General features: G+C 49.0%; 2 protein-coding genes across 3 annotated transcripts; both read left to right on the forward strand.

Moving 5' to 3' along the window:
* Sys1 (SYS1 golgi trafficking protein) lies at positions 1 to 25,454 on the forward strand. Of its 2 annotated transcripts, none has more exons than XM_051143768.1 (3): positions 1 to 246; positions 1,973 to 2,040; positions 25,308 to 25,454. In XM_051143768.1, exons 1-3 carry the CDS (start codon positions 85 to 87, stop codon positions 25,312 to 25,314), a joined length of 237 nt encoding a protein of 78 aa, XP_050999725.1. In that variant the 5' UTR covers positions 1 to 84; the 3' UTR covers positions 25,315 to 25,454. The 2 variants fall into 2 exon arrangements, with proteins under 2 accessions (XP_050999725.1, XP_050999724.1); XM_051143767.1 differs by lacking the exon at positions 25,308 to 25,454 and adding an exon at positions 3,171 to 3,544 and having other exon boundaries at positions 3 to 246.
* On the forward strand, positions 25,314 to 27,590 carry Dbndd2 (dysbindin domain containing 2). Its single transcript, XM_051143766.1, has 3 exons — positions 25,314 to 25,454; positions 25,633 to 25,770; positions 26,834 to 27,590. The coding sequence occupies exons 1-3, from the start codon at positions 25,316 to 25,318 to the stop codon at positions 27,031 to 27,033; spliced, it is 477 nt and encodes a 158-aa protein (XP_050999723.1). The 5' UTR covers positions 25,314 to 25,315; the 3' UTR covers positions 27,034 to 27,590.
* Positions 27,591 to 27,765: the final 175 nt, after the last annotated feature.

Here is a 27,765-nt window from a genome sequence, read left to right on the forward strand (position 1 = left end):
TCCCCGCAGGTAGCCCCGCGGCCGCGGGCCGATGGCGTGGCATCGCTGACAGGCGCGGGCGGCTGCCGAGCCCCGCGGGCTGGCATGGCGGGCCAGTTCCGCAGCTACGTGTGGGACCCTTTGCTGATCCTGTCGCAGATCGTGCTCATGCAGACGGTCTACTATGGCTCGCTGGGCCTGTGGCTGGCGCTGGTGGACGCGATGGTGCGCAGCAGCCCTTCCCTGGACCAGATGTTCAACGCCGAGGTAGGCTTGGTGGGGTGGAGTTAGGACTTTGTGGTCCAGCACCGCGGAGCCCTACATCCGGCTAAAAAAGAAAGGGATTTCAGTGCACGCTAACCCCCGCCCCCATATGCCAAGTGGAATGACTGAAGACAGCGAGGCAGATGAGGTCACTGTCAGGCGTGTCCAGTCCCTCTGATATTGGAAAACGACATACTCATCTACAAAGTTCACACTCAGGAACTGCACATTCAAGTTAAAAAAAAAAAATCTTATGGGGCTTTGAGTAACTTGACAGTTTTATGTTGGCTGCACTCACTGCCTTGTCTGCAGCATGTCATCCGAGGCTGAACACACATGGAAGATACTACAACCAACAGGCTTGTGTCCTAGGCAAACGTGATTAAGTCTCTATCCTGAGACCCTCTAGGAAAGTGACTTAATGTCTCTCAGCTTAGATTCTCAAGGGGCCACAGTGGGAGGAGTAGAAGATAAAAGCGCATCCATGGTGATGCGATGGGATTTAAGTTTTGGCCCAGCGCTTGGGAGGCCAAGGAGGTGGATCTTTGTGAGTTCTAGGCCAGCTTGGTCTACAAAGCCAGTTCAGGACAGTCAAGGCTACACAGAGGTACCCTGTCTCGAAAAACCAAAAATAAATAAATAAATAAATAAATAAAAGATTTGGTCAGGCCTCTATTTAAATTCCACTGTTTGCTGTGCGACTTGGGGCAGATGTTTCCTCTCCTGTTTTCAATATCCTGCTATTGCCGTTAGTTGGTAAATTGTAGTCCAAAGAGCCTGTCTGTGCTTAGGGTCCAGTCTAGCTGAGGAAACTTGACAAGTTGCTCTACCTTTCCAAGCCCTTTCCTTCTCTGGAAAGTGAGCAGAATAATCCTGTTATTTCAATGCACAGGAAAATGTTGAAAGGCCCAGAGGGGCCTAGGAATAAGAAAATAAGGTATGGCGGAAGCCTAAGAGGTTGCCAGAGGAAAAGTCGCTCTGACAGATGGTAATGAGCAAAGTTCCTGCTCCAGCAGACCTGGGATGGAGTCCTTGTTCTTCTTTGCATTAGCCTTTGGGTGACTGTGTGGAAAGAGACAGTTGTAGTATTGTGAGGTCACGGGTGTCACAGGCCTTTGCAGGCTAAAGTGTGGTACAGATGTTTAGTACTCTTGTCAGTGATAAACATTGCGAACATACCAGGTTCTGAGTAGCGGCACCTTGTAAGAAGCTCCATTCTTCTTGTAAGGGCTGTGGGACTCAGACTTTGTTGCAGCGTGGCCTGAATTCCACCTTGAGGTTCAGCAAATACTATTTTGAAAGGGTGAGGTAGTAAAGGTTTTTTGGTCATGGTTAATTCAGCTCTGCCCTTACAGTGCAAAATCAATCACAAATATATCAGAAAATAGTTGTAAGCGGTGTTTCAATAAAACTTTATTTACAAAAGCAGATGCCTGGTTTGTGGAGCCATAGCTTGCTGAACATCCTTTCTAGTCTTCATTCTTGCTGTTTAGTTACTGCATTGCCTTGGGCAACTTCTCTAAATGTTTTCATCTTTTGTAAAAGGAGAGTAGTACCTCCCCATATACCAGGAAGTTCAGATGAGGTATAACATAGTGAATGTGTGTGAGGGGGTCATTGTTGTCTCCTTACCCCGGGAGGGATGCTTGTGCTGCAGGCTGTTCGCTAGGATCCTGGAGCTCTCCAAAGTCACTTCTTTAGCATGTCTCCCTCTGTGATTCCCCCTCAGATCCTGGGCTTTTCCACCCCTCCTGGCCTGCTTTCCATGATGTCCTTCGTCCTCAACGCCCTCACCTGGTGAGTAACACCAGCTCTGCCATTCATCTCTTGGGGTCTAATTGCAACTAACTTTCTGAATTTAAGCATGAGGCAGGCTGGCGCTTCCTGGGCGTGATGAGACGGGTGGCAGAGCCTCATTCTGTGGACTGGCCCTGTTACGAGTCCCCATGGAGTTAGATGCAAAGCTCATCTCTCACCCCGTGTGTGCTGCTGCCTGATGGCATGGTCTAATGTGGTACGAGGTGAGGGAAGAACTAGCCCAAGAGCCAGGAGAATTGGCTGACATTCTTGTTCTGTGCCACTGACTGACTCTTCTCCTCCCTGGGCCCAGGCTCCTTGTGGATATACTAGGGTTGGACTAGTTAACACCCAAGGTCACTTGCTACTGTTGCCCATCTGTTTTGTTTTGTTTTGTCTTTTTGTTTTTTTGAGACAGGGTCTCTCTGTGTAGCCGTGGCTGTCCTACTAGACTGGCTTTGTAGACCAGGCTGGCCTTGAACTCACAGTGATCCGCTTGTCTCTGCCTCCCTATTGCCCATCTTTTGAGGATCAGTTTAGCATAGGCACCAAGGTCTTAGACTTAAAAGCAGACTCACTTGGCTTTGAATCTTCCACCACCTTAACACCAGTGTAGTGACTTTGGACAGTTTATCTCCAGTTTGCTCATCAGTAAAGTGGGCTAATACAATCACTTACCTCATAGTTGTAAAGTGATGTGTAAATTCATAGGAAGTACTTCAAACAATGCCTTGTACGTTATATTATGACTTTACACTGATGGTGGGAAAGTGCAGATTTCTGGCTTCTCTTGAATAGTGGGGAAATGGGTTGATCTCATTTGGATAAGATTGGCCTAGATACAAGTAGCTTTTGTTTTCATCTTCATAGACCATGGGTACTTTCCGGTATGCACCAGTCTTTACCATTCCTGGGTGGCTGTTTGCCATCAAACTTACCTCCTGCCACCCTAGGACTGTCAGATCCACTCTTGATGTTGGGTTTCTCTAGGCATCTGAAATAACCCTTGCTTCTCACTTATCTTGCTCCCTTCTGACCACCGTGTGTCATCCTAACTGTCCCCCTTCCCCAAGAACCTAATTAAGTCCAGGACAACCCAGTGACATCTCGCTGCTGTCCTTTCCCCACAGTGCCCTGGGCTTGCTGTACTTCATCCGGCGAGGGAAGCAGTGTCTGGATTTCACTGTCACTGTCCATTTCTTTCACCTCCTGGGCTGCTGGCTCTACAGCTCCCGTTTCCCCTCGGCGCTGACCTGGTGGCTGGTCCAGGCGGTGTGTATCGCACTCATGGCGGTCACCGGGGAGTACCTGTGCATGCGGACGGAGCTCAAGGAGATCCCCCTCAGCTCGGCCCCTAAGTCTAATGTCTAGAGTCTGGCCCTTCGGACACTCTGCTGGCACTTGGGCCCTCTGTCACCTTGGGCTGCTCAGACCTCCAGATGGGGTCCAGCCCGAGTCTGAAAGGAACCCTGGAAGTGTGAAGTGTGTTGGTGGAGAGGTAGTGAGGTCCTGTCACAAGGACAGGTCATGATCACAGCTGCAAGAATAGCCTCTGCCTGCTGAAGCCTTGATATCTGGAGGCCAATATCTGAAGGACCTCATTGATTTTGAATTAACAGATTTGGAACCATGTCACTCTTGAGCCATCATACTGTCACCAGCCTGTTATTTAAAAAAAAAAAAGAAAAAGAAAAAGAAAAAAATCAAGGATATCTGATTGGAGCAAACCACTCTTCTGGTCGTTTGTCTTAACCCCTGGGGCAGCAGGTACCTTTGCCATGTTGCCAAACTGCAGTGATTCTGTGTGGAGAAACATTTGATATTTGGGTCCATAGCCACAGAAAGAGATGTAGGTACAAAGTACTAGGCCGCTGACAGAGAGAGGACAGATGGAGGAGGCATCAAGCACAAGAAAAATGCATAGCCTGTGCCCCGTCCAACACACATCTGTATGGTTGTGTGTCTAAGAACCCATACCTGACTACTGCTGCTGGCCCACAACATAACAGGCCAGGACCCAGAGAAGATCCAGCATCCCTCGAAGCCCTAGCTTCATAATAAAAGCCACTGTCTGCTCCCTAAGAATGACCAGGCATCCAGCTCCCACTGGACCTCGGTTGTGACAAGAGTTTCTGTTTCCTTTCTTATTTGAATCCTGTGGTGGGGAGGGTATGCCGATGGTGCTGGAGGAGACAGGACATTGCTGCGAAAGCTGGAGTTCTCTCTCAAGTGGTTTCCTCTGTGAGGGGCTGGCAGCTGCCTTTCCTAGGTACACACACACTTGTGCCTATACTTGTCATTGTGGCTGCCTATACTTGTGATGTCATTGTTGGGACCAAGAGATATCAGCTATGCACAAGAGCTATAAATAATTAGTACCCCTCCTTTCCCGGGCCCCAAAGTTATTTCTCTAGTCAGGTAAAATACTAAATGCCAGAGTAAGTGTGATAGCACCTGCTTGCCCTAATACTTGGAAGGCTGAGGCAGGAGGATCATGAGTTTAAGGCTAATTTGGGCAACATGACAAACTCGGGGTTATAGTGAACCCCTGCCTCAAAAAATGAGCAAAACACTACATCCTGCTCTGTGCTTGTAATCGCCCCTCTGATGCCTGGGTAAGCCACTGGCTATCCCTGAACATGTACTGTGGCACGCACCTGTGAAGCAGACAGTGCTCCTTTACTTCTGGAGCTTGTCCAAGAAAGCTGAGTATCACAGCTAAGAATGAGTTTTGCTTCCTGCCTCTTGGCTGTCCGCCTTGTAGAGTAGGGAGTCGGAGCTGGCAGAATGACAGTCTGAGAGTGAAAATGCCCGGGTGAAGGCTAGGCTAGAGGAAGGCCTCTTGGTAACCCAGGGTCCTGGCTGCCGGGCCTTGGCCTACTGGATTGATGGTGTCTTAGACACAAACTCTTCAGGCATGTGACTGCAATGGAGGGTTTAGGAAATTCAGTGTGGTTGCTGTCTCTTTTAAGCAGTGGTATCTGTTGCTCCAGGCAAGAACATACCGTAGTATTTTTCTTTTAGTGCTTGTGCCAGCTTTTCCTGCATAGTTTCTTTGATGCGAAACCTGTGTCCTTTCACTGCTAATTCCGTTTTTGGAAATTGCAAAACCATCAAAGGAATCAAGGTGATTCTGTGTGTCGGTGTGTACGCATGCGCATGTGTATGTGTTTCCTTTTACCTCAGTATTATAATGACAGAGCTGAGTGACAGTTGACTAAAAATTTCATAACCTTCCCCAGAGGGCACGGAGACGGGCATATCTCCATAGCTTGCAGGCCAGCTTGCCTAGTTCAGTGAGATACCTTGTCCCAAGGCAGGGAGCAGCAGCGGAACCAAGCCTGGGATGTGATTGTGGCGCAGGAGTGTGAAGGAAGTTTAGGGAAAGGCTAAAATCCTTCAGCACCCCACAAACTGACTTCTTCACGTAAGCCTCACTCACTTCAAGCCGCCTAAATAGGTGTTGGTGGGACAAGGTCTCCCTATGTAGCCTTGACAATTGCTATTCCGACCAGGGTGGCTGTGGACTCATGGAGAGCCATCTATCTCTCGTTCTCAAATGCCAGGGTTAACGGTGTCCCACCACTCCCAGCTAGTGTCACTTAGAAAACTAGCACGAGCAACTGAAATAGTGAGCTGTCGTGGCACATACCTATAATCCCAGCACTCGGGAGGCAGAGGCAGGCAAATCTTGAGTTCCAGGCCAGCCCGGTCTACAGAGCAATTTCACCACCAGCAAGGGCTATTAACAGTGAAACCCTATCTCAAAATAACACCCTGCAAAAAAGAAAGGAAAAAGGAAAGAAGAGGAGGAGGCCTTGTGACTTACATTGTTCAGTGATGCTCGAGTTCCATTAGCTCTCTCACACACACACATACACACATACACACACACACACACACACACACACACACACACACACACACCTACCTCCAGTTACTGTTTGGAAGCCATTACTGGGATACTTTTTCCTCAAACAATGATCTCACCAACCCAGAAAGACCTCAGACTTAAGTGGTTACGTATAGTTAAGTGGGCAGTGGATGTAAGCTGGTGGCCATGATGAATGTCGAGGGCTTAGGGTTAAGGCAGCAAGAGGTTCTTTTGGGAGGCGCTTGTGCATTCCACCCATAGCCTCTGCACATAGGGCGCAGTGTGCAAGCTGCCAACCTTGACCATGCCTTTCTCCACTGGGGCCTGTACTTGAGTCCTTTTCTGAACAGGCTGCCCCGGCCACCCACTGCGAGATGCTGATCTGAGGTCACAGGTTGATCAGCAGGTTAGAAAGAGAGATAACCTTGGTTACTTACCAAGGTTGATGGGACCAAAAATGGCATCCACTGAGCAGGAAAACTGCTGGAAGAGGGGGTTGCTGGGAAATGGCAGCGGTGCTGATAATGTAGAAGGGCCACAGAGTGCTCAGATGCCCCTGGGTTCCACCCATAAGAGGCAGCAGTGTAGTGGGACACTCCTGGTGTCCTTTGGCTCTGGCTGGGCCATGATCTGAGGCTGCCCCTCTTGTATAGATGGCAGTCCCAGGCACAGTGTGAGGGGGAGATGAAACTGTCCTCCCATCACACCCCTTCCCAAATGAGAGCTTTTCCTCAGTGCCTGCCTCTATAGAAGGGCTCTGTCACTCTTCCTTTCAGTGGCTCAAAGGCTAGATGCCTCACTTGAGGGCACACCCATTGCAGCTAGCATCAGAGGAATATAAGAAGGACCACAGTCTTTATCCTAAGAAAACCTGGATAAGGTCCCTTGACCCACCTCAACTGTGTCCAAGGCCCTACGGCTCTACTGACAGATGGTGATCCCAGTAGACAGTCAGCCAGGCTCAGGCTCCAGAGTGAGCGTGCTATTAGGCCTGGGCTGTATGTAGGACACTGTGCCAACTCCCCACTTGTCTCGGTGTTTCCCATGATCTGTGACCTAGGAGGTCCGATTATTGACACCACATGCGCTGATAACCAGTGGTAAGCTGGGTTCTGCGATGATTCCACTGGCCAAGGCGGGCTCTCACTTGGGAGCATGGAAAGAGAGCAGCCAGGAGACCTAGGGTAGATTTTGCCCCCACGGCTCCTCTCTGAGCAAGCCCATGAGTCACTTGCTGTATAGGTGTACAAGTCTCCATCTCTCCTTGGATCTCAGGACCATTGTGAGCCATCTGCTCCCAGAAGACAAGTGGTCTCTGACTTCATAGAGGAAGTGTGCACTGTCCAAAGGAGCCAGCTTGTTGGGGAGTTAGGGGAGGTTGAATTTTCTGCTCTGGTTTTAGAATATGACCTTAGGAACCTAGGGGGACCAAGGTAGCAGAAACTCATGACATCCGCTCCCAACCTTACCCTCCCCCTGCCCCTCCCCCAGGATTCCTTTCCTCCATGTTTATGTGGTTGCCAGCCTAAGACAGGCAGAGCCAGTGGTGCCATATGGGAGATTTTATTTGTAGACTTTCCTGCCTATGCCTCCCATTAAGTTGATTGCAGGATCTCTACCACTCTTCTTACACTTGAAGTTCCCATCCAGGGTTACACAACCTGGGAGCAGAGATCTCCATGTTAGTAGTGAAAACCACCCCTAGAGGGCGCTGTTTTTCAGCGAGTGGACACAGGGCCTGGGAGATTTCCTAGCATGTTGGAGCTATCTGGTTTCCCCAAAGGGAAACCCTCTCCGATGGACTTTAGGATTCAGTCGCCCTCTTCCTTTCATGGGGACCTCAACTAATGAAGGGGAAAGTTTCTTGTCTTTGCTTTAAGAACTTCCTTTTTAGCATAAGCTTATTTAAAATGTGAATAAATCAAATAGAATTGATTTGGTCTAAAGGGAAGCGATGCAGCAAAGCCCAGTGGGGCTACTTCTCCCTAGGTATAAACAGACTGTGACACACAGTGGGGCTACTTCTCCCTAGGCATAAACAGACTGTGACACACAGTGGGTCCCACTCTCCTAAAGCCTCCTGACAATGAGGTGACACATACCGGATCCGACATTTCCATCGCACCTTCCCTAGAGTTTAGAGTCACATCTCGATCCGTCCCCCTCTCAGTCTGGAGCCTTCCAATATTGCCAGCCACAGCCATGAAGACCCAAAGCCCCGAGTCTAGGTCTCAGGTGTGGGCCTGGCTGAGCGGCAGCATCTTACCTGGCAAAATCTGCCTTGTATGGGTGGTGCAGAGGCAGCTCAGAGTGATGCAGAGCAGAGGCGGGTGCAGAAGCGCCTGACGGGGCGCAGGGTGGAGGCTCTGCACATGATCCGGGGCCCCGGGCGGTGGATGCGTGTGGGGAGCCCCTCAAACCAGACCACCTGGTCGGTCATGTTCAGTGGCTTCGTGTCCCCCATAGAAGTTCTGTGGTGGTAGGTCTTCAGGAGGACCACTCGGGGCTTCTTAACACGTTGTTTTCTCTTCTTGGCTCTGGTGTACAAGCCATGACTCTTTGCCTTCTTGAAGACTTTACGTTTTGGCTGCTTTTTTCTCTTTGGCGTTGCAGCAGGTGGACCCTTAGGCCCTTTCACGAGCTTCCACTCCCTGGACGTTTTTTCCTTGGGGTCCCCTATGGACTCCGCTTTCTTCTTGAGGTCTGTCAGCCCTGGGAGCTCTTCAGGCTTGTGTTTCACTGTCTCGCAGACACTGTTGTCCCTGACAGGGAAAGGAAACAGCTGTTAGCAGAGCAAATCTAAGTCCTTCTAACACATGCCCGAGGCAGCTGCTATGTAGCCAGTTCAGGGAGCCTGTTAGGGCTAGAGCTAGACTGAAAAGAAACATCTCTAGTGCCCTCACGTGTCCTGGGTAGAATGCAGGCTGAGGGCAAGATGCCCCTCATGCTGAGGGTTAGGGCATGCTTTAAAAACAGGAGTGGCTCGTGACCGTGATCCTTCCGGTTCTGGGCTTCTTGGTTGCCTATATCTGGGAGGCCACACCAGGTGTATGCATGTGTCTTAGATTGAGCTGGGCAAAGCCCTATGGTAGCTCATCCGAGCTGATGACAGTGATGGCCATTGGTGCTTGTTGAGCTTTCTTTGGAGACAGACATGCTAGACTCGGATCTGGGTGGCGTAAGACATTTAACCACGACCTGGGTGTGGTGGCGCACACCTTTAATCCCAGCACTTGGGAGGCAGAGGCAGGTGGATCTCTGAGTTCGAGGCCAGCCTGGTCTACAAAGCCAGTCCAGGACAGCCAGGACTACAAGAGAAGCCCTGTCTTGAAAAACAAACAAAAACAAAACAAGACATTTAACCTCCCAGAGCCTGGGGTGTCCGTCATAAAACTGGGGTGGTGTTATGTGCTTAGGACTGTTGTGAAGAAGGAACTAAGTGGAGTACATGTGCAACGCGCTGAGCAGAGTGCTTACAAAAATGCCCCCCAAATTCTAGAATGACCCACGAGTAATCAGATTTCAGGCAAGATACATGTATCATCAGATTCAGAGGGTGCTCTCTGAGTCTCTGCATGCGCTGCCCCCCCCCCCCCCCACTGAGTACCAAGCTAATAGGAAGGCCCTCACCTGGATGACTGTGATCACTGTCACAGCCACAGCTTCCATCTCAGGCGGAAATGACCTCACCCAGTGCTCTGCCCATTATCAGCTCAGTTGGCCAAGCTAAATCACTTCGTCTCGTGCGCTTCAGTCCCTACCAGTAAGATAGCTTGCAGAAGTACCTGTTGCCCAGAGCCCTGTGTGAAGTAGGCACTGTTCCCAGTCCCTCACCACAATGCCTGTTTCTAGGAAAGACAACTGTTGGGTCCGTTTTGTGTGTGTGTGAGGAGGGGGTATGGGCGGAGCTCACCCAAAAGAGATTTGCAGGATCTTTGGAACTCTGAAAATTGAATTCCAGCACCGTCTGGCCAGGCTATGCAGTTCTTGGATCCGACTGTTTGAGCTCTTGAGTAGCTTCAAGAGGGACAAGTTTTTTAATACCTGCCAGGGTCAAGAAACCAGGAAGTTAGATGGGTCTGATCTCCCAGGATAGCCTTTCATGCCCTGCCTGTGGCTTGCCTCAGCTCAGGGCTGAGTCTGCTGGCTCCCGTGGGTCACTAGGTCCAGCAACTGAGGGGAGGGGGGTAACACTTCAGGGGGCATGGAGTTAGGCTCCCCTAAAGCAGGGGCTAAAATGGAACGTCTCACCGTTTTAAGTCGGCTCCGCTCAATTAGTTTGCTGACGGGCTGATTTATCTTGTCCTGCAGTTTCTCATCTTGCATCTGAGAGAGAGGGGTGGGGGGGGGGGAGAGCTGGAGCGAGAGGAATCTCCTCGCATTCCTGTGTTGTGCTTCTCCCATTGGCCAAGTGTAGGTTGACCAATCCTAGACTGGGAGTCTTGTCACTCTCGTTTTGGAACAGAACTGGGACCATTTTCACTCTGCCAGCCTCCTTTACCCTTCGTCTCTCCCTTTCCCGCAAGGCTGGGAAGAGCATCTGACGTGGCTGGGTTCTCTGGGAAAGGGCCCTTCTAAGGGTCTTGGCCTGGGCTGCAGTATAAAATCTGACCTTAGAAACCACTCTATTCTTGGGCCTCTTCCTTGTAGATGGACTCATGCTGGGGCTGTAGGAACAAGAGCCAGTGCTACCCACACCCTGCCCCTCTCACTTCAGCCAGCACTTGGGCTGAGCAACTTATGACGGTGCTGCAGATGCTAGGCAGGGGAGCTGTGACATCACTGAAATGTGTGACAACAGCAGGGCTATGTCTCCAGGGGTGAAAGGGTGGAGGGTCAAAAGGCCACTCCCATCTGTGGAGAAACCCACAGTAGAAGCCAGGCAGCAGTACATGATCACACCCTCCCTGTGAGGTGAGAAGATGGACCCCTCACAGAGCGGGGTCTCTGCCTCCAAGTGCTGACGTTAAAGGTGTGTGCCACCCAGCCCAGCTTCCATTACTTTCTTTTCTTTTTTCCAGATAGGGTTTCTCTATGCAGCCTTGGCTGTCCTGGACTTGCTCTGTAGACCAGGCTGGCCTGGAACTCACAGCGAGCAATCTGCCTGCCTCTGCCTCCTGAGTGCTGGGATTAAAGGCGTGTGCCACCACGCCCGGCCCGTTACCTTCTTAGGGCCAGTCATTTTCTTCTGTAAAGGGCTGCCTGCTACTGTGGGACTTTTTTTCAGCTATAGCTGTAACTGCCTACCTTGGTTCTGTATAGAGCAGCCACAGACAGTATGTAAGTGAGTGGGCATGGTTTTATTGCAAGAAGACTATTTATAAATACAGCTGATGAGCTGAATTTGGCCCATGCCAACCAGGGGTGGGGGGGAGGAGGAATCAATAAAATAATACATTCAACCCCAGTTTGTCATGCTTACCTCCCCTGTGACATGCTCCTACTGCAGTTAATTTCAGCTCACCAGTTGATGTCACTGGACTCAGAGCAGAGAAAAAATACTCAAGAGCCTTTGATGCCTTTGAAGCTATGATGTCTTTATGCATCATATCTGCTGCTCTGCAGGTCTGCAGGGTAAAGACTGTTAGGGAAACATACAGATGATGGCTTTCAAGGTGAAAAAGTAACACGTGTGCACATCTTTACCTTTGCGTGTGCTCGGTATCATTCATGTAATTATAAGTTTAGTCATTTAACCTTTGATGATGGCTGCACATTAGACGACCCTGCAGTTTCTTCAAGTGGCAGGGTAGACTTTCCCGGGCCTCTGAGTCAGACTTAGCGGGGTGTCACTTACAGTGGGTGGAGCTAAGTGCGCGCCTCAACAGGCGGAAGGGGATAAGAAGGGTAAAGGAAGAGATTCACTGTATTAAAAGTGTGACTGTGCAAGCCTGGAACCCAGCACTTGGGAGCCTGGGGCAAGAGGATCAGTGCAAGACCAGCCTAACTCCACAGAGAGACCCTATCTCCAAGACGAAATAAGAACTGGGCTGGAGAGATGGCCCAGTGGTTAAACGCACATTCCTTCTGGAGGACCTGACAGTCCCCAGCTCCTATGTCGAGCAGCTCACAGCCACTTGTAGCTTCAGTTCCAGTGGGTTTCAGCAACCTCTGGTTCCACAACCTGTGCATGCAGGTGCAGAGACACACACAAACATAACTTTTCCCTTTAAGGCAGAAGTCTGGCTTGGGAAATCGTTATCAGAAAATAAGAGCTCTGAAGGAAATGGAGGCTGTGGTAGCAGAGCATGAGATTGAAGAGGGAGTTACGGTGGGTGATGGGCAGACCGAGGAACACCCTAAAGGGTGATGGTCTGTCTGAAATCCTGCTGTGGAGCTGGCTACATCAGAACGATCAAGGAGCACACTGTCCCACTCCCTGGCCAGTCTGATACCCAATCAAGTTTAGGACCCACTCCTTACTAGACTCTCTTAAATATCCTGTGTCCATTATATGAAGGTGTGTGCGGACATCAAAGGGTAATTGGGAAGGAAGATGCCGAGGTCAGTCCCTCTGTGCGTGCTCTTCTGTGGACCCTGTTCTGGGACCTCTGCCTGCCCAGGTAGCCTGTGCCTGCTAGTGCCGCTGTGGTGCTTACGTGGTGTGTACTGTAATGACGATCTCTGAGGCCTTGGCGAGCTCCATCAGAACCTCTTTTTTTCTTTTCTTTTTTCTTTTTATTAATTCATTCATATTACATCTCAACAGTTATCCCATCCCTTGTATCCTCCCATTCTTCCCTCCATCCCATTTTCCCCTTATTCCCCTCCCCTATGACTGTGCCTGAAGGGGACTTCCTCCCCCTGTATATGCTCATAGGGTATCAAGTCTCTTCTAGGTAGCCTGCTATCCTTCCTCTGTGTGCCACCAGGCCTCCCCATCAAGAGGACATGGTCAAATATGGGGCACCAGAGTTCGTGTGAAGGTTAGTCCCCACTCTCCACTCAGCTGTGGAGAATGTCCTGTCCATTGGCTAGATCTGGGTAGGGGTTCAATGTTTACTGCATGTATTGTCCTTGGCTGGTGCCATAGCTTGAGCAGGACCCCTGGGCCCAGATCCCCCCATCATAATGTTCTTCTTGTAGGTTTCTAGGACTCTCTGGATCCTTCTCTTCCCCCATTCTCCCATGCTTCTCACCTAAAGTCCCAGTAGGATGTCCTCCCCTCTGTCCCACTTTCCTGATAAGTGAAGACTTTTCATAGGACATGCTCCTTGGGCTAGTGAGTCTTTCTGCTTCTGGGTTAACTCACTCATTATGATCATTTCTAGTTCAATCCATTTGTCCACAACTTTTGGAAATTCCTTGTTTTTAATAGCTGAATAGTATTCCATAGTGTAAATGTACCACAGTTTCTTTATCCAGTCTTCTACTGAGGGACACTTAAGCTATTTCCAGGTTCTGGCTATTATGAATAAGGCTGCTATGAACATGGTTGAGCATATGTCCCTGTTGTGTGCTGGAGCTTCTTCTGGGTATATTCCAAGGAGTGGAATAGCTGGGTCTTGAGGAAGCCTTATTCCCAGTTTTCTAAATGGGACCTCATGAGGCTGAGAAACTTCTGTAAGGCAGGAGACACTGTCAACAGAACAAAGCGACAGCCTACAGACTGGGAAAAGATCTTCACCAACCCTTCATCTGACAAAGGTCTAATATCTAAACTATATAAAGAACCCAAGAAATTAAACACCACCAAACCAAATAACCCCATTGAAAAATGGGGCTCAGAACTAAACAGAGAATTCTCAACAGAGGAATATCAAATGGCTGAGAAACACTTAAAGAAATGCTCAACCTCCTTAGTCATTAGGGAAATGCAAATCAAAACAACTCTGAGATTCCATCTTAACCCATCAGAATGGCTAAGAAAAAATTCAAGCGACACCACATGCTGGCAAGGATGTGGAGAAAGAGGAACACTCCTTCATTGCTGGTGGGAATGCAAACTAGTACAGCCACTTTGGAAATCTATCTGGTGCTATCTCAGAACCTCTTATAATTGCCAGCTCCAGGGGCCGGGACCTGCTGTAGGCTAGGCACCAAGGACAGCAATACTGAAGGCACAGCATGCCCCTTTCCTGCCCCCTTTCAAGCCCATAGGCCAAGGGGAAAGATAGCTCTAGAACATAGGATCCTCAAGGGCAGGGATGTCTGTTTTAGTCATTGATAAGTCGCCCAGGACCTAGAACTGTGTCTGGTAGGATCATAGGTCATAATCAAGCTAGGAACAAGCAAAACAAAACAAAACCAAGAAACCAAATATATAGCATTATCTGTGACAAGGGTAAATGAGGGCCCCATTGCCTGGCCAATCTGAGGGGATTAGGGATTGGCCAGGGTACAAGGTGGGCATGGCCTTCTCACAAGAGGAGATTTACAAGGTATGGGTGTGCAATGCAGTTCTAAGCCAAGTGTGCCAGGCTGGACCTGGGAGCGTGAGCAGGACTTAGGGCTACGTGCTTAGGAGCCAGGCTGAGAGCCTTGGAGTCAGCTCTGAGGGAAGCAGGAGGGCTCAATCTAGACACGCGGTAGCTAGATTCTGTCCTGCGCCCAGGCTAACAGCCTTCGTCATTCTCTGCTAGTTCATACATCTTTTAATGTGTTTGTAAGATTTTATACTTTAGGTTTATTTCACAATTAAGCTGAGCCAGGTGTGGTGGTGCACGCCTTTAATCCCAGCACTCAGAAGGTAGAGGCAGGCAGATTAGTGTGAGTTCGAGGCCAGCCTGGTCTACAAAGCGAGTCCAGGACAGCCAAGGCTACACAGAGAAACCCTGTATCAAAAACAAAACAAAAAGTACCCATTTTAGATTGGTTTTGTTTTTTAATAATAACATTTAAACATAGTTTTTGGTTTTTTTTGTTTTTGTTTTTTTTTTTTTTTGAGACAGGGTTTCTCTTTGTAGCCTTGACTGTTAAATGATACTGTTTTCTGTAAGCATCACACTTTATTTATTCATTTATTTTGGTTTTTTGAGACAGAGTCCCTTGGCTGTCCTGGACTTGATTTGTAGACCAGGCTGGCCTTGAACTCACAGTGATCCGCCTGCCTCTGCCTCTCGAGTGCTGGGATTGAAGGCATGCGCCACCACACCCAGCAGCATCACGGTTTATTTATCCCTCATCTACTAAAGAACATCTTTTGTGACTTCAGGTTTGGGTAGTTATGAACAAAGCTGCTGTAAGCATCTGTGCTCAGGGGTTTCTGCAGACACGTGCTTTCCGCTCCTTTGGATAAATGCCAGAGACTACAATTGCTGTTCGTCTGCTTAGTCCTGTAACATAGTGCTAAACCGTTGTCCTACATGGCTGTAACTAAGACACCCTTTCCAATTTTTGTGTTGTTTTGCTTTTTAACTTAGGGTCTTGCTACATAACCCAGCCTGGCCTGGAACTCACTATATTGTGCAGACTGATCTCAAACATCATTCCACTGTTGTCGACTCCTTTCTGCTTCCCCACCTTCTGAAGTTAGAGCCACAGGGACAGTTCATCCCCCAGGGGACCAGATTGTTCCATAGCAGTGGTTCACGAGCAGTTTTCCATATTCCATCTTGTTTCCAGTTTACATTGGAAAAATGCTTTCATGGGGGAGAGACACAGGTGGTAAGCCTTGAATAATAAATACAGGGAAACTCTTTTAAAATAGTGTAAAAACATACAATTTACCATCTTAATTATTTTTGTTCCTTGAAGGTTTCATCACATACACAGTGTATCTTGGGCATAGCTACTCCCATCCCCTCCCTCTGACTCCCCCTGTGTTCTGTCCCTAACACATCTCCCTCCCAATCTAAACATCCTCTCTGCTACTGTAACACACTGAGTCCAACAGTGCTGCCTGTGTGCTCATGGGTACAAAGGCAACTACTAGGGCCTGGACCCCCCACCAGTGGCCACTCTGGGCTGACTGAAAACAGCACCCATAGGCTTGTATTTTTCCTTGCTTAGTCCTCAGTTGATGAGGTGTTTGGAAAAGATCAGGAGACGTAGAGGAGGTATGTAACTGCAGATGGGCTTTGAGGTCACACCAGGCCTAGTGACTGTTGCTGCCTGTGGATCAGGTTGTAAAGTGCTCAGCTACTGCTCCAGTGCCATGCCTGACTGCTTTCCACCAAGATGATAACGGACTAACTCTCTGAAACTGTAAGCAAGTAATTGTAACGCCAATTAACTGTTTTCTTTTATAAGCATTGCCTTAGTCATGGTATCTGATACTACCCCGGGATCCATGCACCACAGTAGTGGTGTGGTTTGTCTTTTCAAATTTTTAAAGATTTATTATTATGTATTCAGTGTTTTGCCTGCATGTACACCTGCAGACCAGAAGAGGGCACTTGATCTCGTTATAGATGGCTGTGATCCACCATGCGGTTGCTAGGAATTTAAGTCCGGACCTCTGGAGGAGCAGTCAGTGCCCTTAACTGCTGAGGCATCTCTCCAGCCCCCTTTTCAAGTTTTTTGAAGTTAAAATATAATTACATCTTTTCTGCCCTCCTGTGCCCTCTCCCACTTTGCTCCCTTTCAAACTCTTGGCCTCTTTTTAAAATTCTTGTTACATACTGTGTATGTGTGTGTGTGTGTGTGTGTGTGTGTGTGTGTGTGTATGTGTGTATGTGTGTGTGTGTGTATATATATAAAAGAACATACAACTTGCCAGTGTGAGTTCAAGGCTGGCCAGTTGGTATTGGATAAACAGTTCAGGAGGCTCATCCCTAGGGAAGACCACTTCTCCCATGTCAGCATTGCTCAGTTCTTTGAGTATGAGTGGGGCCTCCTGAGATTGTGCCCTTTCCATGTGAGCATGCCTACTGGAGTTGTGCTGAAGCATCATGGGTAAGGCTTCCTATCATTTCTGGGAGACACAGTCTCACAGCAGAGGTCCCGGTGCTCTGGCTCTTACAGTCTTCCCAGCTCCTCTTCCTCGACATGCTCCGCGACTTGGGCGCAGGAGTTGTGAATTGTAGGGAACTATTTCCCATTGCCCTGAGCAGCATAATGCTCACGTGCAATCAGGACGTTTGCTCTGAAAGGTCTAACGCATCTGGCAGTTCTGGGAGGTGAGAGAAGCTTTCTTAGACCAAGGAAGAATTGTAAGAAATTTCAACCTTTTTTGAACCTATAATCATATCAAATTTTAAAAAATGAATTTAGAGCTGGCAAGATGGCTTTGGGATAGAGACGCTTGCTACAAAGTTTGATAACCTAAGTTTGATTCCTGGAGCCCAATGGTAGAAAGAGAAAAACAACTCCTGTAATTTGTCCTCTGACCCTCATGTATACTGTGGCAAGATGTCAGTAAGTAAGTAAGTAAATTTAAAGAGATTTTTTTTTTTAACAGTGAAAAAGACCCCTGAACTCTAAAATTTATTGGCAGGTACAGGTTGAAAAACTTGAGTTGCAAATTGATTCAGAACAGAGCTCAAGGGCAGAGCCCACATCGGGGTATGATGGCACACACCTATAATTCCAAAACCTAAGGGGGAGTGCAGAGGTGGGGGAGCAGAGGCAGGAGGATTGCCACAAGTCCTAGGACAGCTAGGACTGTATTTCAGAACACTCTCACAAAAGAAACAGAGCAGGGTCAAAGTCCTAATGGAATGCTGTATAGAAATCAGCAATCTAATTTTGAAGTATATGAGGAAAGACAAATGTGACATGACTTTGGCAAACTGTCCAATTTTGTTTTGCTTTGTTTTTTGAGACAGGGTCTCTCTGTGTAGCCCTGGCTGTCCTGTACTCATTTTGTAGACCAAGCTGGCCTCGAACTCACAGCGATCCACCTGCCTCTGCCTCCTGAGTGCTGGGATTACAGGCGTGTGCCACCACTGCTGGCTTCGCTGTCCAATTTTAAGTGATTACTGTGATGCTATACAGTATTTATTATAAAGGCACTGCAGAACACTTTCAGTTAGAGATAATCTTTTCAATAAATTTAATCCAGATCTTCCTTATAAAACTTAACTGACAATGAGTCTTATGAAAACCTAAAACATATAAAACACATAAAGAAGCACAGGAAGCTGGCATGGTGGCACACGCCTTCAGTCTCCGTGCTTGGGAGGCAGGGGCAGAGTTCGAGGCCAGCCTGGTCTACAAAGCAAGTTTCCAGACAGCTAGGGCTACTCAGAGAAACCCTGTCTCAAAAACAAACAAAGAAACAGCATAGGAACAATTCTGTAGTTCTTAGTGACTCTGAATTAAATCCTGAAAGAGAGTCAAAGCCTTTAGAATCCTGACATACTCGTCAAGACAGGCTCAGTCAAGAGGCCCAAGGAAGGGGGTACATTACTTATTAGTGATAATTTATTTTTAAAATGTTCAACAGGCAATTTTTGAAAATTTACCGTATGCTTAAGATATATAAGGCTGGAGAGATGACTCAGAGGTTAAGAGCACTGGCTGTTCTTCCAAAGGTCCTGAGTTCAATTCCCAGCAACCACATGGTAGCTCACAACCATCTATAATGTGATTTGGTACCTTCTTCTGGCATCTAGGCATACATGCAGGCAGAATACTATATAAATAATAAATAAATCTTTTTTAAAAAAAAGATAGACAATCTGATGTTATAGGATCAAATAGCAACACAGTGATAGTGAGGGGCGGGCTAGATGCCTCAGTCTATGGAGAGCCTGCTGTGCAAGTAGGAGGCCCTGAGCTGGGGTCCACAGCGCATGGGAAAGGCAGCTGTGCTGTCTAACCCTGCTGCTGGCTGCAGGGAAGGGGCTGCTACGAGTGGATTCCTGGGGCTCACTGGATATTCAGGCTAGCCAGTGTATGAGATCCAGATCCAGAGAGAGGCCTTTATCAAAAACTAAGGTGAGTAAGTAGTAGAGGAAGATACCTGAGGGTGACCTCTGGACACTCGTGCACACCAGCAAGCACAGCTGCACAGATGTTTCTTTCTTTTCCCCCCTTCCCTCCCCGCCCCCCCTCACACACCACACACACACACACACACACACACACACACACACACACACACACAGAGCAATAGTGAAGCAATCCAGTCATCTATTCCAACCTTTTAACAATTTAACATTGTAGCAGGTCATGGTGGTGCACGCCTTTAGTCCCAGCACAGAGGCAGAGGCAGGCAGATTTCTGTGAGTTTGAGGCCAGCCTCATCTATAAAGTGAGTCCAGGACAGCACTACACAGAGAAACCCTATCTTGAAACAAAACAAAAACCATTGACTCCATTAGCTTGTTATATAGAGCCTTAAAGATTTATTTATTTATTTATTTATTTATTTATTTATTTATTTATTTATTTAATTTATTATGTATACAGTGCTCTGCCTGTATGTACACCTGCAGGCCAGAAGAGGGCATCAGATCACATTATAGATGGCTGTCAACCACAATGTGGTTGCAAGGAATTGAACTCAGAACCTCTGGAGGAACAGTTACTGCTCTTAACCTCTGAGCCATCTCTCCAGCCTTAGCCCTAAATATTTTTGTTTGTTTGATTTTCATTTTTAAAGACAAGGTTTCTCTGTGTAGCCCTGGCTGTCCTGGAACTAACTGTAGTGTTTGATTTTCATTTTTAAAGACAAGGTTTCTCTGTGTAGCCCTGGCTGTCCTGGAACTAACTGTAGACCAGGGTAGCCTCCAATTCAGAGATCCTACCTCTGCTTCCAGGTGCTGGGATTAAAGGTGTGCACCAACGCACCCAGCCTACAGTTTTTACTCTAGACATGCAACTGTCTTTCTTCCTTCCTTCTCTTTCTTTCTTCCTTCCTACAGCCTTTCTCCTTCTTTCTGATCCTTCTGCCTCTACCTCCAAGGGTTGAGATTATAGACACAGGCTAGCAACCCCAGCTTTTACAGAGCCTTAGGCCCTCTACCTGCTGGGTGAACTGTCTTCAAATGCACTGGTGTCTCCACGGCTGTGCTGCAGTCATTGATGAGCTGTCAAAGGTGTTCTTCAGGTCTCTAGTGTCCATGTGAGGGCTGACAGTTTCCTGCTCTCTGTAAAATTCTGCTCATTTTATGTCGTCTCCACGAGAGCATTTCATGTCTCATGGCTCTCTTCAACTCCGTTGACAGCTGCAGCAGCATCTTAGAGCTGGCCCTCCTGATCACTTTGACTCTTGACAAAAGGTCCTGACTGGCTCATTTGTTTGGTTTGGTTTTTTTAGTTTTTCAAGACAGGGTTTCTGTATAGCCCTGGCTGTTCTGGAACTTGCTCTGTAGATCAGACAGGCCTGGAACTCAGACATCTGCCTGCCTCTGCCTCCTGAGTGCTGCAGGCACCATCACCACCCAATCTCTGACTTTGACATTTGACAAAGAGTTTTTGTGTGTGAATTGTGTTTTTGATCAATCTATGGACACAGTATATAGAATGGTAGGCACTTCATATAGTGTTATTTATGTCTAGAAATTGTTGTCTGGTAAGAAGCCTTAGGTACAGGCAGGACTAGTTGTCTCCCCTCACTGTTCTACCATCTGGATTCCCACAGTGGGCCTTTAACAGTTCAGTAAATATTCTAGCTAGCTAGTCTTCTCCTTCTTCTTATGTTCCTGCATAGAGAGTTCATATTCCCCCTCAGAAGAAAACCAGTGCCTGCATACATTCTGTGTCTTCTTGGAGGCTCCTGTCCTGTGGAATACACATTAATTAGCTGCATTACAACCTCGATTCTCTGCAGGTTGACAAAAGCTCTGAAGGCTGTCCAACAAGTTTAGAAATTGCTATTAGTGTGGCAGTGCCCTTCCCAGCTGTCCACATTCCAGCTGGAAGCCAGAAATATCAAGCCATCTACTTTTCACTGTTCTTTTCAACTCTCTTGGCCATTCCATCCCTTGCCATCCTGGGTCATTCTTTTGGATGATGCAGTTCCATTGTAGTTCACTGAATTGATGTCAGCTTGGGTGCTCCCCTCACCTAGGCAGTTTAGGCAAGTATCTGGCAGTAAGACGAGACAGACAATCCTGGTCCTTCATCATTTTTGACTGAAAATAACCTATGCATCAGTTGATTATTCACAGTCAGTTACAGGTTGAACTCCTGTTCTACACATCCCCCCCCCCCCCCCTTTGCACTACTGTACTTGACTGGTCTTGTTTTTAAAGTCTATGGAGTCCTTTTTCCAGAGATGAGTTTGAAAATGGGACAGGGGTGGGAGATGGGATGAGACTGTGAGATGGTGACCTTGGGAGCTGAGCTTCAGCCACTGCGCTCTAGACTTGGCCTCACTTCTCTGTGGTAGAAAATGAGACCAAGTATCTACTCTGTCCATTAATGAGAAATAAGACTCAAACTTACTAAAAGTTCTTGAAAAAAACAAAAATTACAACAGGATAAAAGCCCCTGCTAGGAGCTGTGGTAAGGGCTGTCTCAGGAGGCCACCTGCCCAGGTTCCAGTTCCAGCCCTGTCACTGACTGGCTGTTGGACCTCACAGTTCCTCCTCCTCTCTGTAGCTCTGTTTCTGTACCTGGTTTTTCTTTCTTTCTCTTTCTTTTATTTTGTTTTTGTTTTTCGAGACAGGGTTTCTCTGTTGTAGCCTTGGCTGTCCTGGACTCACTTTGTAGACCAGGCTGGCCTCCAACTCACAGAGATCCACCTGCCTCTGCCTCCTGAGTGCTGGGATTAAAGGCGTGCGCCACCACACCTGGCTCCTGTTTCTGTGTCTGTAAAGTGGACATAAGAGCATTTAGCCTGGAGGTGCTGGTAACTCTCATACAAGTGCTAACAATTGGGGCTCCCTTCCTGTAGTGTCTCAAGTTCATGGTAGAGTACAATTCGTTCCCTTTCTAAGAACTCATCCCAACCAAGAGAGCTAGGGTGGCCAAAGTCCTATACGAAGCATTTTGTATGAACTATAAGAGGGAGGTTTAATTATTCCTAGTTAATAAATAGTCAGGGCCAAGGATCAGAGAAGTTGTTTGCCTAGCTCACTAGAAGCTACAGATCCTACAGTCAGGTCCCTTCACTCATTGCCTCGACCGACTCCTTCCACTCCCCTGAACCAGTGAGAAAGCTGCCTGCTGCACTTCCCTCACAGGGTTGTTCCAAATCCATCACACAGAAGAGTCAGTGCCTTAGCTATTGCTGTGCAGTACTATCCCTCTGTAGGGGAAACCCAAGTGCTGCATGCCCATCCCTTTGCCCACGCCCTCCCTCTTTCCTGCTTTTCTTTTTTCTTTTTTTCCAAGACAAAGTTTCATTGTGTATCCCTGGCTGTCCTAGACTAGCTCTGTAGACCAGGCTGGCCTCGAGCTCACAGTGATCCTGCCTGCCTCTGCCTCCCAAGTGCTGGGATTACAGACCACCATGCCTGCTTTTCTTTTTATTTTATTATTATTATTAATTATTATTATTATTATTATTTATTATTATTATTATTATTATTATTTGATTTTTTGAGACAGGGTTTCTCTATGTATCCCTGGCTGTCCTAGACAAGCTTTGTAGACCAGGCTGGCCTCGAACTCACAGCAATCCACCTGCCTCTGCTTCCCAAGCGGGGATTAAAGGCGTGCACCAACACGCTCTGCATCTTCCCTGCTTTTCAAGACCACTTAGAAGCTGAGCATGGCGGCACACCAGGGAGGCAAAGGCAGGAGGATCTCTGGGTCCTCTGAATTTGAAGCTACCCTGGTCTACAGAGCAAGTTCCAGGACAGCAGGACTACACACAGAACCCTTGTCTAAAAAAGAAAGGAAGAAAGACATGCCAGAGCCTAGAGTTTATTCTAACAAAGGAGATTAAAGCATAAGACTTGTGCGCTGAACTGACCAAGCTAACTGCTGTGTGGAGAATATAGGTAGGCAAGAGAGGGCACAGAAAACGTGATGGAGGCTGCTACAGTGGGAGCCTGAGCCAGAGTGGTGGAAACATAGGAATGGTGGATTGGAAAGATACTTAGAGAACAAATGGAGGTGTATTTTAATGTGGGCCTCCAAGGAGAGGGAGATGCTAAGAATGGCTTCCTGGTACCTTGACCCCAACACTGATTTCTAATGGAACACAAACACACACACACACACACACACACACACACACACACACGCGGAAAAAGAAACGGAGTCTTGATCCAGGGTACTGCTATGCTGAACATTGCTACAACTGGTTGAGCCAGGAGGTGCTGAAAAGGGGGCAGTTTCCGTCTGGTCCGCCCACTCACGCCATGCCGGACGCCTGGCATCTTTGTTAAGCACCTCGAGGTGTTGGCTCCCTGCCGGCGTGTAGGGTGCGGCGCAGGCTCATCCCCTCCAGCCTCAGTGCGCTGGCCCGTAGAGCTGCGGCTCGGTTTAGTCCTGTGCCCAGCTGAGGGAATCCAAGATCTAGGGGTCGTCGTGCGCAATGCACCTGTCACACTGAGCGACAGCCGACCCTTGCTCCCTCCCCCTTCCCGCACCTTCGGGTGAAGTGCGTGCATAAGCGTGGCCAGGATGTTCGAGGTGCGGAGAGGCGGGCAGCGGGCGCGTGCCCGTGGGCGCTGCGTGGGCGCTGCTCTTGAGTCGGAGCGCATCAAGTGTGCGTGGGCCGAAGCCGGCGCGTGAGCCCGCAGCCGCTGTGCGCCGGGCAGGGGTGCCGCAAGTGCTACGGGGTGCGCGCCGGGCGGGCGCCCGCGGCCTCGGGATCCAGGAGGGATGCGTGCGGGAACTTTTCGCCCGCCCCATAAGTCCGGGTCCCAGCGTTCTGAGGGGCTGCCCCCAGCCGCCAGCCCCGAGTGCCCGCCCCGCCCCCACTTCCGCCTCCCGCCTCTTCCTCGTTCCCAGCTCCCAAGGCCGCCGGTCCCCAGGGAGCCCCGCAGGCAGAGCCCCACCCGGCCGGCGCTGCTCGCTCCCACGCCCCCGCCGCTGCCTGTCGGGAGCGCACCCAGCGAGCCAGCGGGGCGCGGGAGCTGCAGGTAGGGGGGTGGTGCGGGTTGGGTTCAGGTGCGGCGGACCAGGACCCCGTTGCACGGGAACGCGGGGCGCCCTTCTCTACCCGCCCCAATTTCGCCCACGCGTCGGTCCCCTTTTAGGGAATTCTTTGCCTCTTGCCTCCTCCGGCACGGGTGGGGCCGGGGCAGAGGGCGTTCTCCATTTCCCTGGCTCCTGCCTGGGTGTTAGCCTCCTGTCTCCAAATCTCCACTCTTCCCAGCACCTATGGTCGCGTAAACAACTACCAAGCTCCAGGTCTGGGCTTCTTGGCCCCTGGTGGGCAATCCCTTCAACCTGGTAAGACCACAGCGTCAGGGGGAGGGAAGAGGAGAGAGGTGTCCGGGTGGCCCCGGGTCAGCGGCAGCTCCCTCGCTAGCTCGCCTCCCCTCCCCGCAGCTCCACCGACCGCCCCTGGGGCCCTGGGTATTTTTAGCGTTGTGACCTGGGCGGCAGCTCTAAGAGCCTTTCTCTGGAGTCCGCGTCAGCGGCTCCCTTCTCCCTGGCCAGCCGGCAGCCACATCAGCTCCCAGCACTTCCTTGGCTCTTCCTGGCTCATTAGTTTGAGATCCCTCTTGAGCTACCCCGGTGCCTGAGGGCCTGGCCAAGAGCTGGGATACAGTGTCCGGATGAGGTTTATGGAGGGTGACAATTTGGTCCTCACTCTACAGCGTCCCCTGCTCCTGTGATGGGTTCAGAACAGTATACCGGGAATGGGAATGAACGCACAGGGCTGGCAGCAGAGCACCAGTGTTCTGCAAAACTCAGCATTGGGCATCCAGAGGCCTGGTGTAAACTGTACCCAGGCCCCACCCTTCTAGCTGGTACCTACTAGCAGGGCAGATGAGCCAGACAGATGTGTGAGAGGAGGTGGTCAGTGTCCAGACATCTCTCCTTCACCACATCTTGTCACAGTGTTTCAGCTAGGTAGGATAATGTCTTCAGGTGGGAGTCCTGGGGCCAGAAATAGGATTTTCCTAGCTGCAGAGGCTAATCGGGAAGTTAGGTCTCTTCCTTTAGAGAAAAGGTTTGGAGGTGGAGGGTCACCATGATGGTATGTGTCTGGAAAAGGGGGTAAGGCATAAGGGAGGAAAGTTGTTATATAGTTTTTTCCTTTGGGTCTTGAAGGGGTGGGAAGAACCAGAGCTGCATCACGCTGAACCTTACCATTTTATCTTCTTCTTCCCTAGCCTTCTGAGGGAGGTGGGCCCATAAAATGGCCAGCCCCTCTTAGTCTCTCAGGCAGCCATTGGCAGCCTTCATCAATGGCAGGCTCTTGCAGTGCCTGGAACTGACGTCCCCATTGTGGGAGCAGGGCCGGCTCTGCCTGTGTGAATCTTGAAATTTGTGGGATGTTTTGTTTCCCAGAAGGGAGAGAGGCCAGAGCTGTCCAGACTGGAGGCAAAGGCCGTGTTGCTGGGATGTGGCTGCTGCCGGGCTCCTTCAGCCGAGGCCCCCACTACCTTCTTTCTCATCCCCTCAACTGTACTTGGTATACTGCTTTACCCTCCAGTGGCTGACATGGATCCAAATCCCCGGGCGGCCCTGGAGCGCCAGCAGCTGCGGCTCAGGGAGCGGCAGAAATTCTTCGAGGACATTTTACAGCCAGAGACAGAGTTTGTTTTCCCCCTTTCACATCTGCATCTGGAGTCACAAAGACGTAAGTGTCAAGTGTGGGGAATAGAGCTGGGGTAGATGTACTTGTGGCTCTCGAATCTTGGGGGCCATCTCCCTTCCTGTGTTCGTGGCCCAGGAAATTCTGAAATTTGGGTTTTACAAGTAAGTCTGCTGACCATCTCAGCATTTGCCCGGTTGGCCCGCCCCTCCCTTGTCTCCAGCCCCCATAGGTAGCATCTCGTCCATGGAGGTGAATGTGGACACACTGGAGCAGGTCGAATTCATTGACCTTGCGGATCAGGATGGAGCAGATGTGTTCTTGCCTTGTGAGGATTCTCCGCCAACTCCCCACGTGTCTGGTATGCCTCTCTGCTTTGGGGACCTGAGTACCATTAGGCCAGAAATGAGGTTGCAGGTCTGAACTGGGAAAGAATCCTAAGTAGAAGTTGGAAGTGTGTGTCTCTGTCAAGAAATAGCTGGCTGTTCTGACTCTCCGGAGAGTTGGGGTTCTAGCAATGGCTAGCTACTTTAGCTTTTAAGTTTGTTTGTGAAATTAACATAATTACTGTAATTAAAGGAATGCAAAAACATAATGACCATGTTAGACGATCTAAGTACTTTTTGTCATAATATTAAATTTTACTGGACAGTCTACTACATTCTTAATACTGTGCTAGAGGACTTCACATATTCCTCTTGTCGATTTGTCATTTCATAAAGAAGGAAGTTAGGGACTCGGACTGAGTTCAGAAGCACAGTTTACACAATATGCTTGTCTGCCATGTACAAGTCTTGAGTTTGATTCAAACACTGAAAAAAAGGAAAGAAAATCGGGCTCAGAGAAGTTCAGTCACACAAGGGAAAAAGTGAAAAAGCTGGTACTCAAAGCCTCGGCCTAGCTCCAAACCCTGTATGCTTAATGTATAAGACACATACTCTTTCTTAAAGCTGCTACTGAGAGTTGTATCTCCTTCTAATCATAGTCCTCAGGAAACAGGCAGGACAGTCATGAGTTTGAAGCCAATTACAGAGCAAGACCGAGCCTGGAAAGAAAAAAAACTGCTCTTATTTCCTGATGGCCTCTCAAATGTTTGATACACATTCTTAGGATTTTACCCCCAAAACTTAGAAGTGTAGGCACTCCTTTCACAGGAAGAATGGATTCCTTGGTAAGGAAAATGATTTGCGTAAAGCTCTTTAGGAAGAGGGAGGCAGAGCCTGAACTCTTAGATTGACTTCAGGACATAAGCTAGTGTAGAGATGTGGGAGGGGCTGGAGGCCCTCGCTCTGGCTCCTCACTAACTGGGGAAGTGATACTGGTCAGTTCCCACCCTTCTCTGTACTTCATTTCTCTTGCCAGATAGAGCTCTAAGTTCTCTAAAGCCCGGTGTATGGCCCTGACCAGCTCTTTTCTCTGGGTAGGAGTGGACAACCATCCAGAGGAGCTGAGCCTGCCGGTACCCACGCCAGACAGGACCACATCCCGGACCTCCTCCTTGTCTTCTGACTCCTCCAACCTGCGAAGTCCAAATCCAAGCGATGGGGGAGCAGACACGCCCTTGGCACAGTCTGATGAGGAGGATGGGGATGATGGAGGGGCGGAGCCCGGACCCTGCAGCTAGCACTAGGCCCCTTATAGACTGACCAATCTCTTACTCTCCGTGGAAGGAGATCCTACGCCCAGCAGGGCACTCCCGAGAAGACCTGACACTTCACTCACATCAGCACCCAAGGGAGGAAAGGATGGTGGCTGGTGTCCCTGAGAGCTAGCTTCCCCTGCTTTACTGCTAACTTTCTCCTGCTGCAACCCTCCCTCCAGTGATTTTCTTCTGAGGTAGGACTTGCTAGTGAGAAGCTGGAAGGTGAGGTAGGATAAGATGCCACTGCTTTTCTAGTACCCCTCCTGCCCCCAAGTGATCTGTAGTCTTCCACTAGGGTCTCCTAAGCCAGTGTCTCTGAGCGGGAGTTTTGAGGAGTTCCAATTGGCACTCTGTGAGGTTGTCCTCCAGCGATCCTGCCTTTTTGAGTCCTTTTTTTGGAACAGGATATGGTATAAATAATAAATAACAGTATGCCACTCATTTCACCTCATTCTTCACACAAAGATACCAAACCCACTGTCCTTAACTAACCAGTGCCACGTCTCCATCACTCACTTACTCCGCTTAGTCAAGAAATAGTTCTGCAAGGCATCTGGTATAGAGTTCTGAGGAAGATGAAGTGCTTTCCTGTTTTCACAGAGTTCACTGTCTGTGGTGGAGAAAATCAGGTAAATATAATGCACAGTACAGTAAGTAGCATGGTCAAGGCCTCCTCTCAGATCAGAAAACAAAATTGAAGAAAGATTTCTTAGG

The sequence above is a fragment of the Acomys russatus genome, chromosome 4, assembly GCF_903995435.1.
Source record: "Acomys russatus chromosome 4, mAcoRus1.1, whole genome shotgun sequence".
Taxonomy (NCBI): domain Eukaryota; kingdom Metazoa; phylum Chordata; class Mammalia; order Rodentia; family Muridae; genus Acomys; species Acomys russatus.

Excerpts from the sequence above, each read along its gene's own strand:
- Sys1 (XM_051143767.1), top strand. The coding sequence starts at position 85 with ATGGCGGGCCAGTTCCGCAGCTACGTGTGGGACCCTTTGCTGATCCTG. Across the intron at positions 247-1,972 it reads ACCAGATGTTCAACGCCGAG|ATCCTGGGCTTTTCCACCCC; the intron begins GTAGGCTTGGTG and ends ATTCCCCCTCAG. Across the intron at positions 2,041-3,170 it reads GTCCTCAACGCCCTCACCTG|TGCCCTGGGCTTGCTGTACT; the intron begins GTGAGTAACACC and ends CTTTCCCCACAG.
- Dbndd2 (XM_051143766.1), top strand. The coding sequence starts at position 25,316 with ATGGATCCAAATCCCCGGGCGGCCCTGGAGCGCCAGCAGCTGCGGCTC. Across the intron at positions 25,455-25,632 it reads GCATCTGGAGTCACAAAGAC|CCCCCATAGGTAGCATCTCG; the intron begins GTAAGTGTCAAG and ends CCTTGTCTCCAG. Across the intron at positions 25,771-26,833 it reads GCCAACTCCCCACGTGTCTG|GAGTGGACAACCATCCAGAG; the intron begins GTATGCCTCTCT and ends TTCTCTGGGTAG.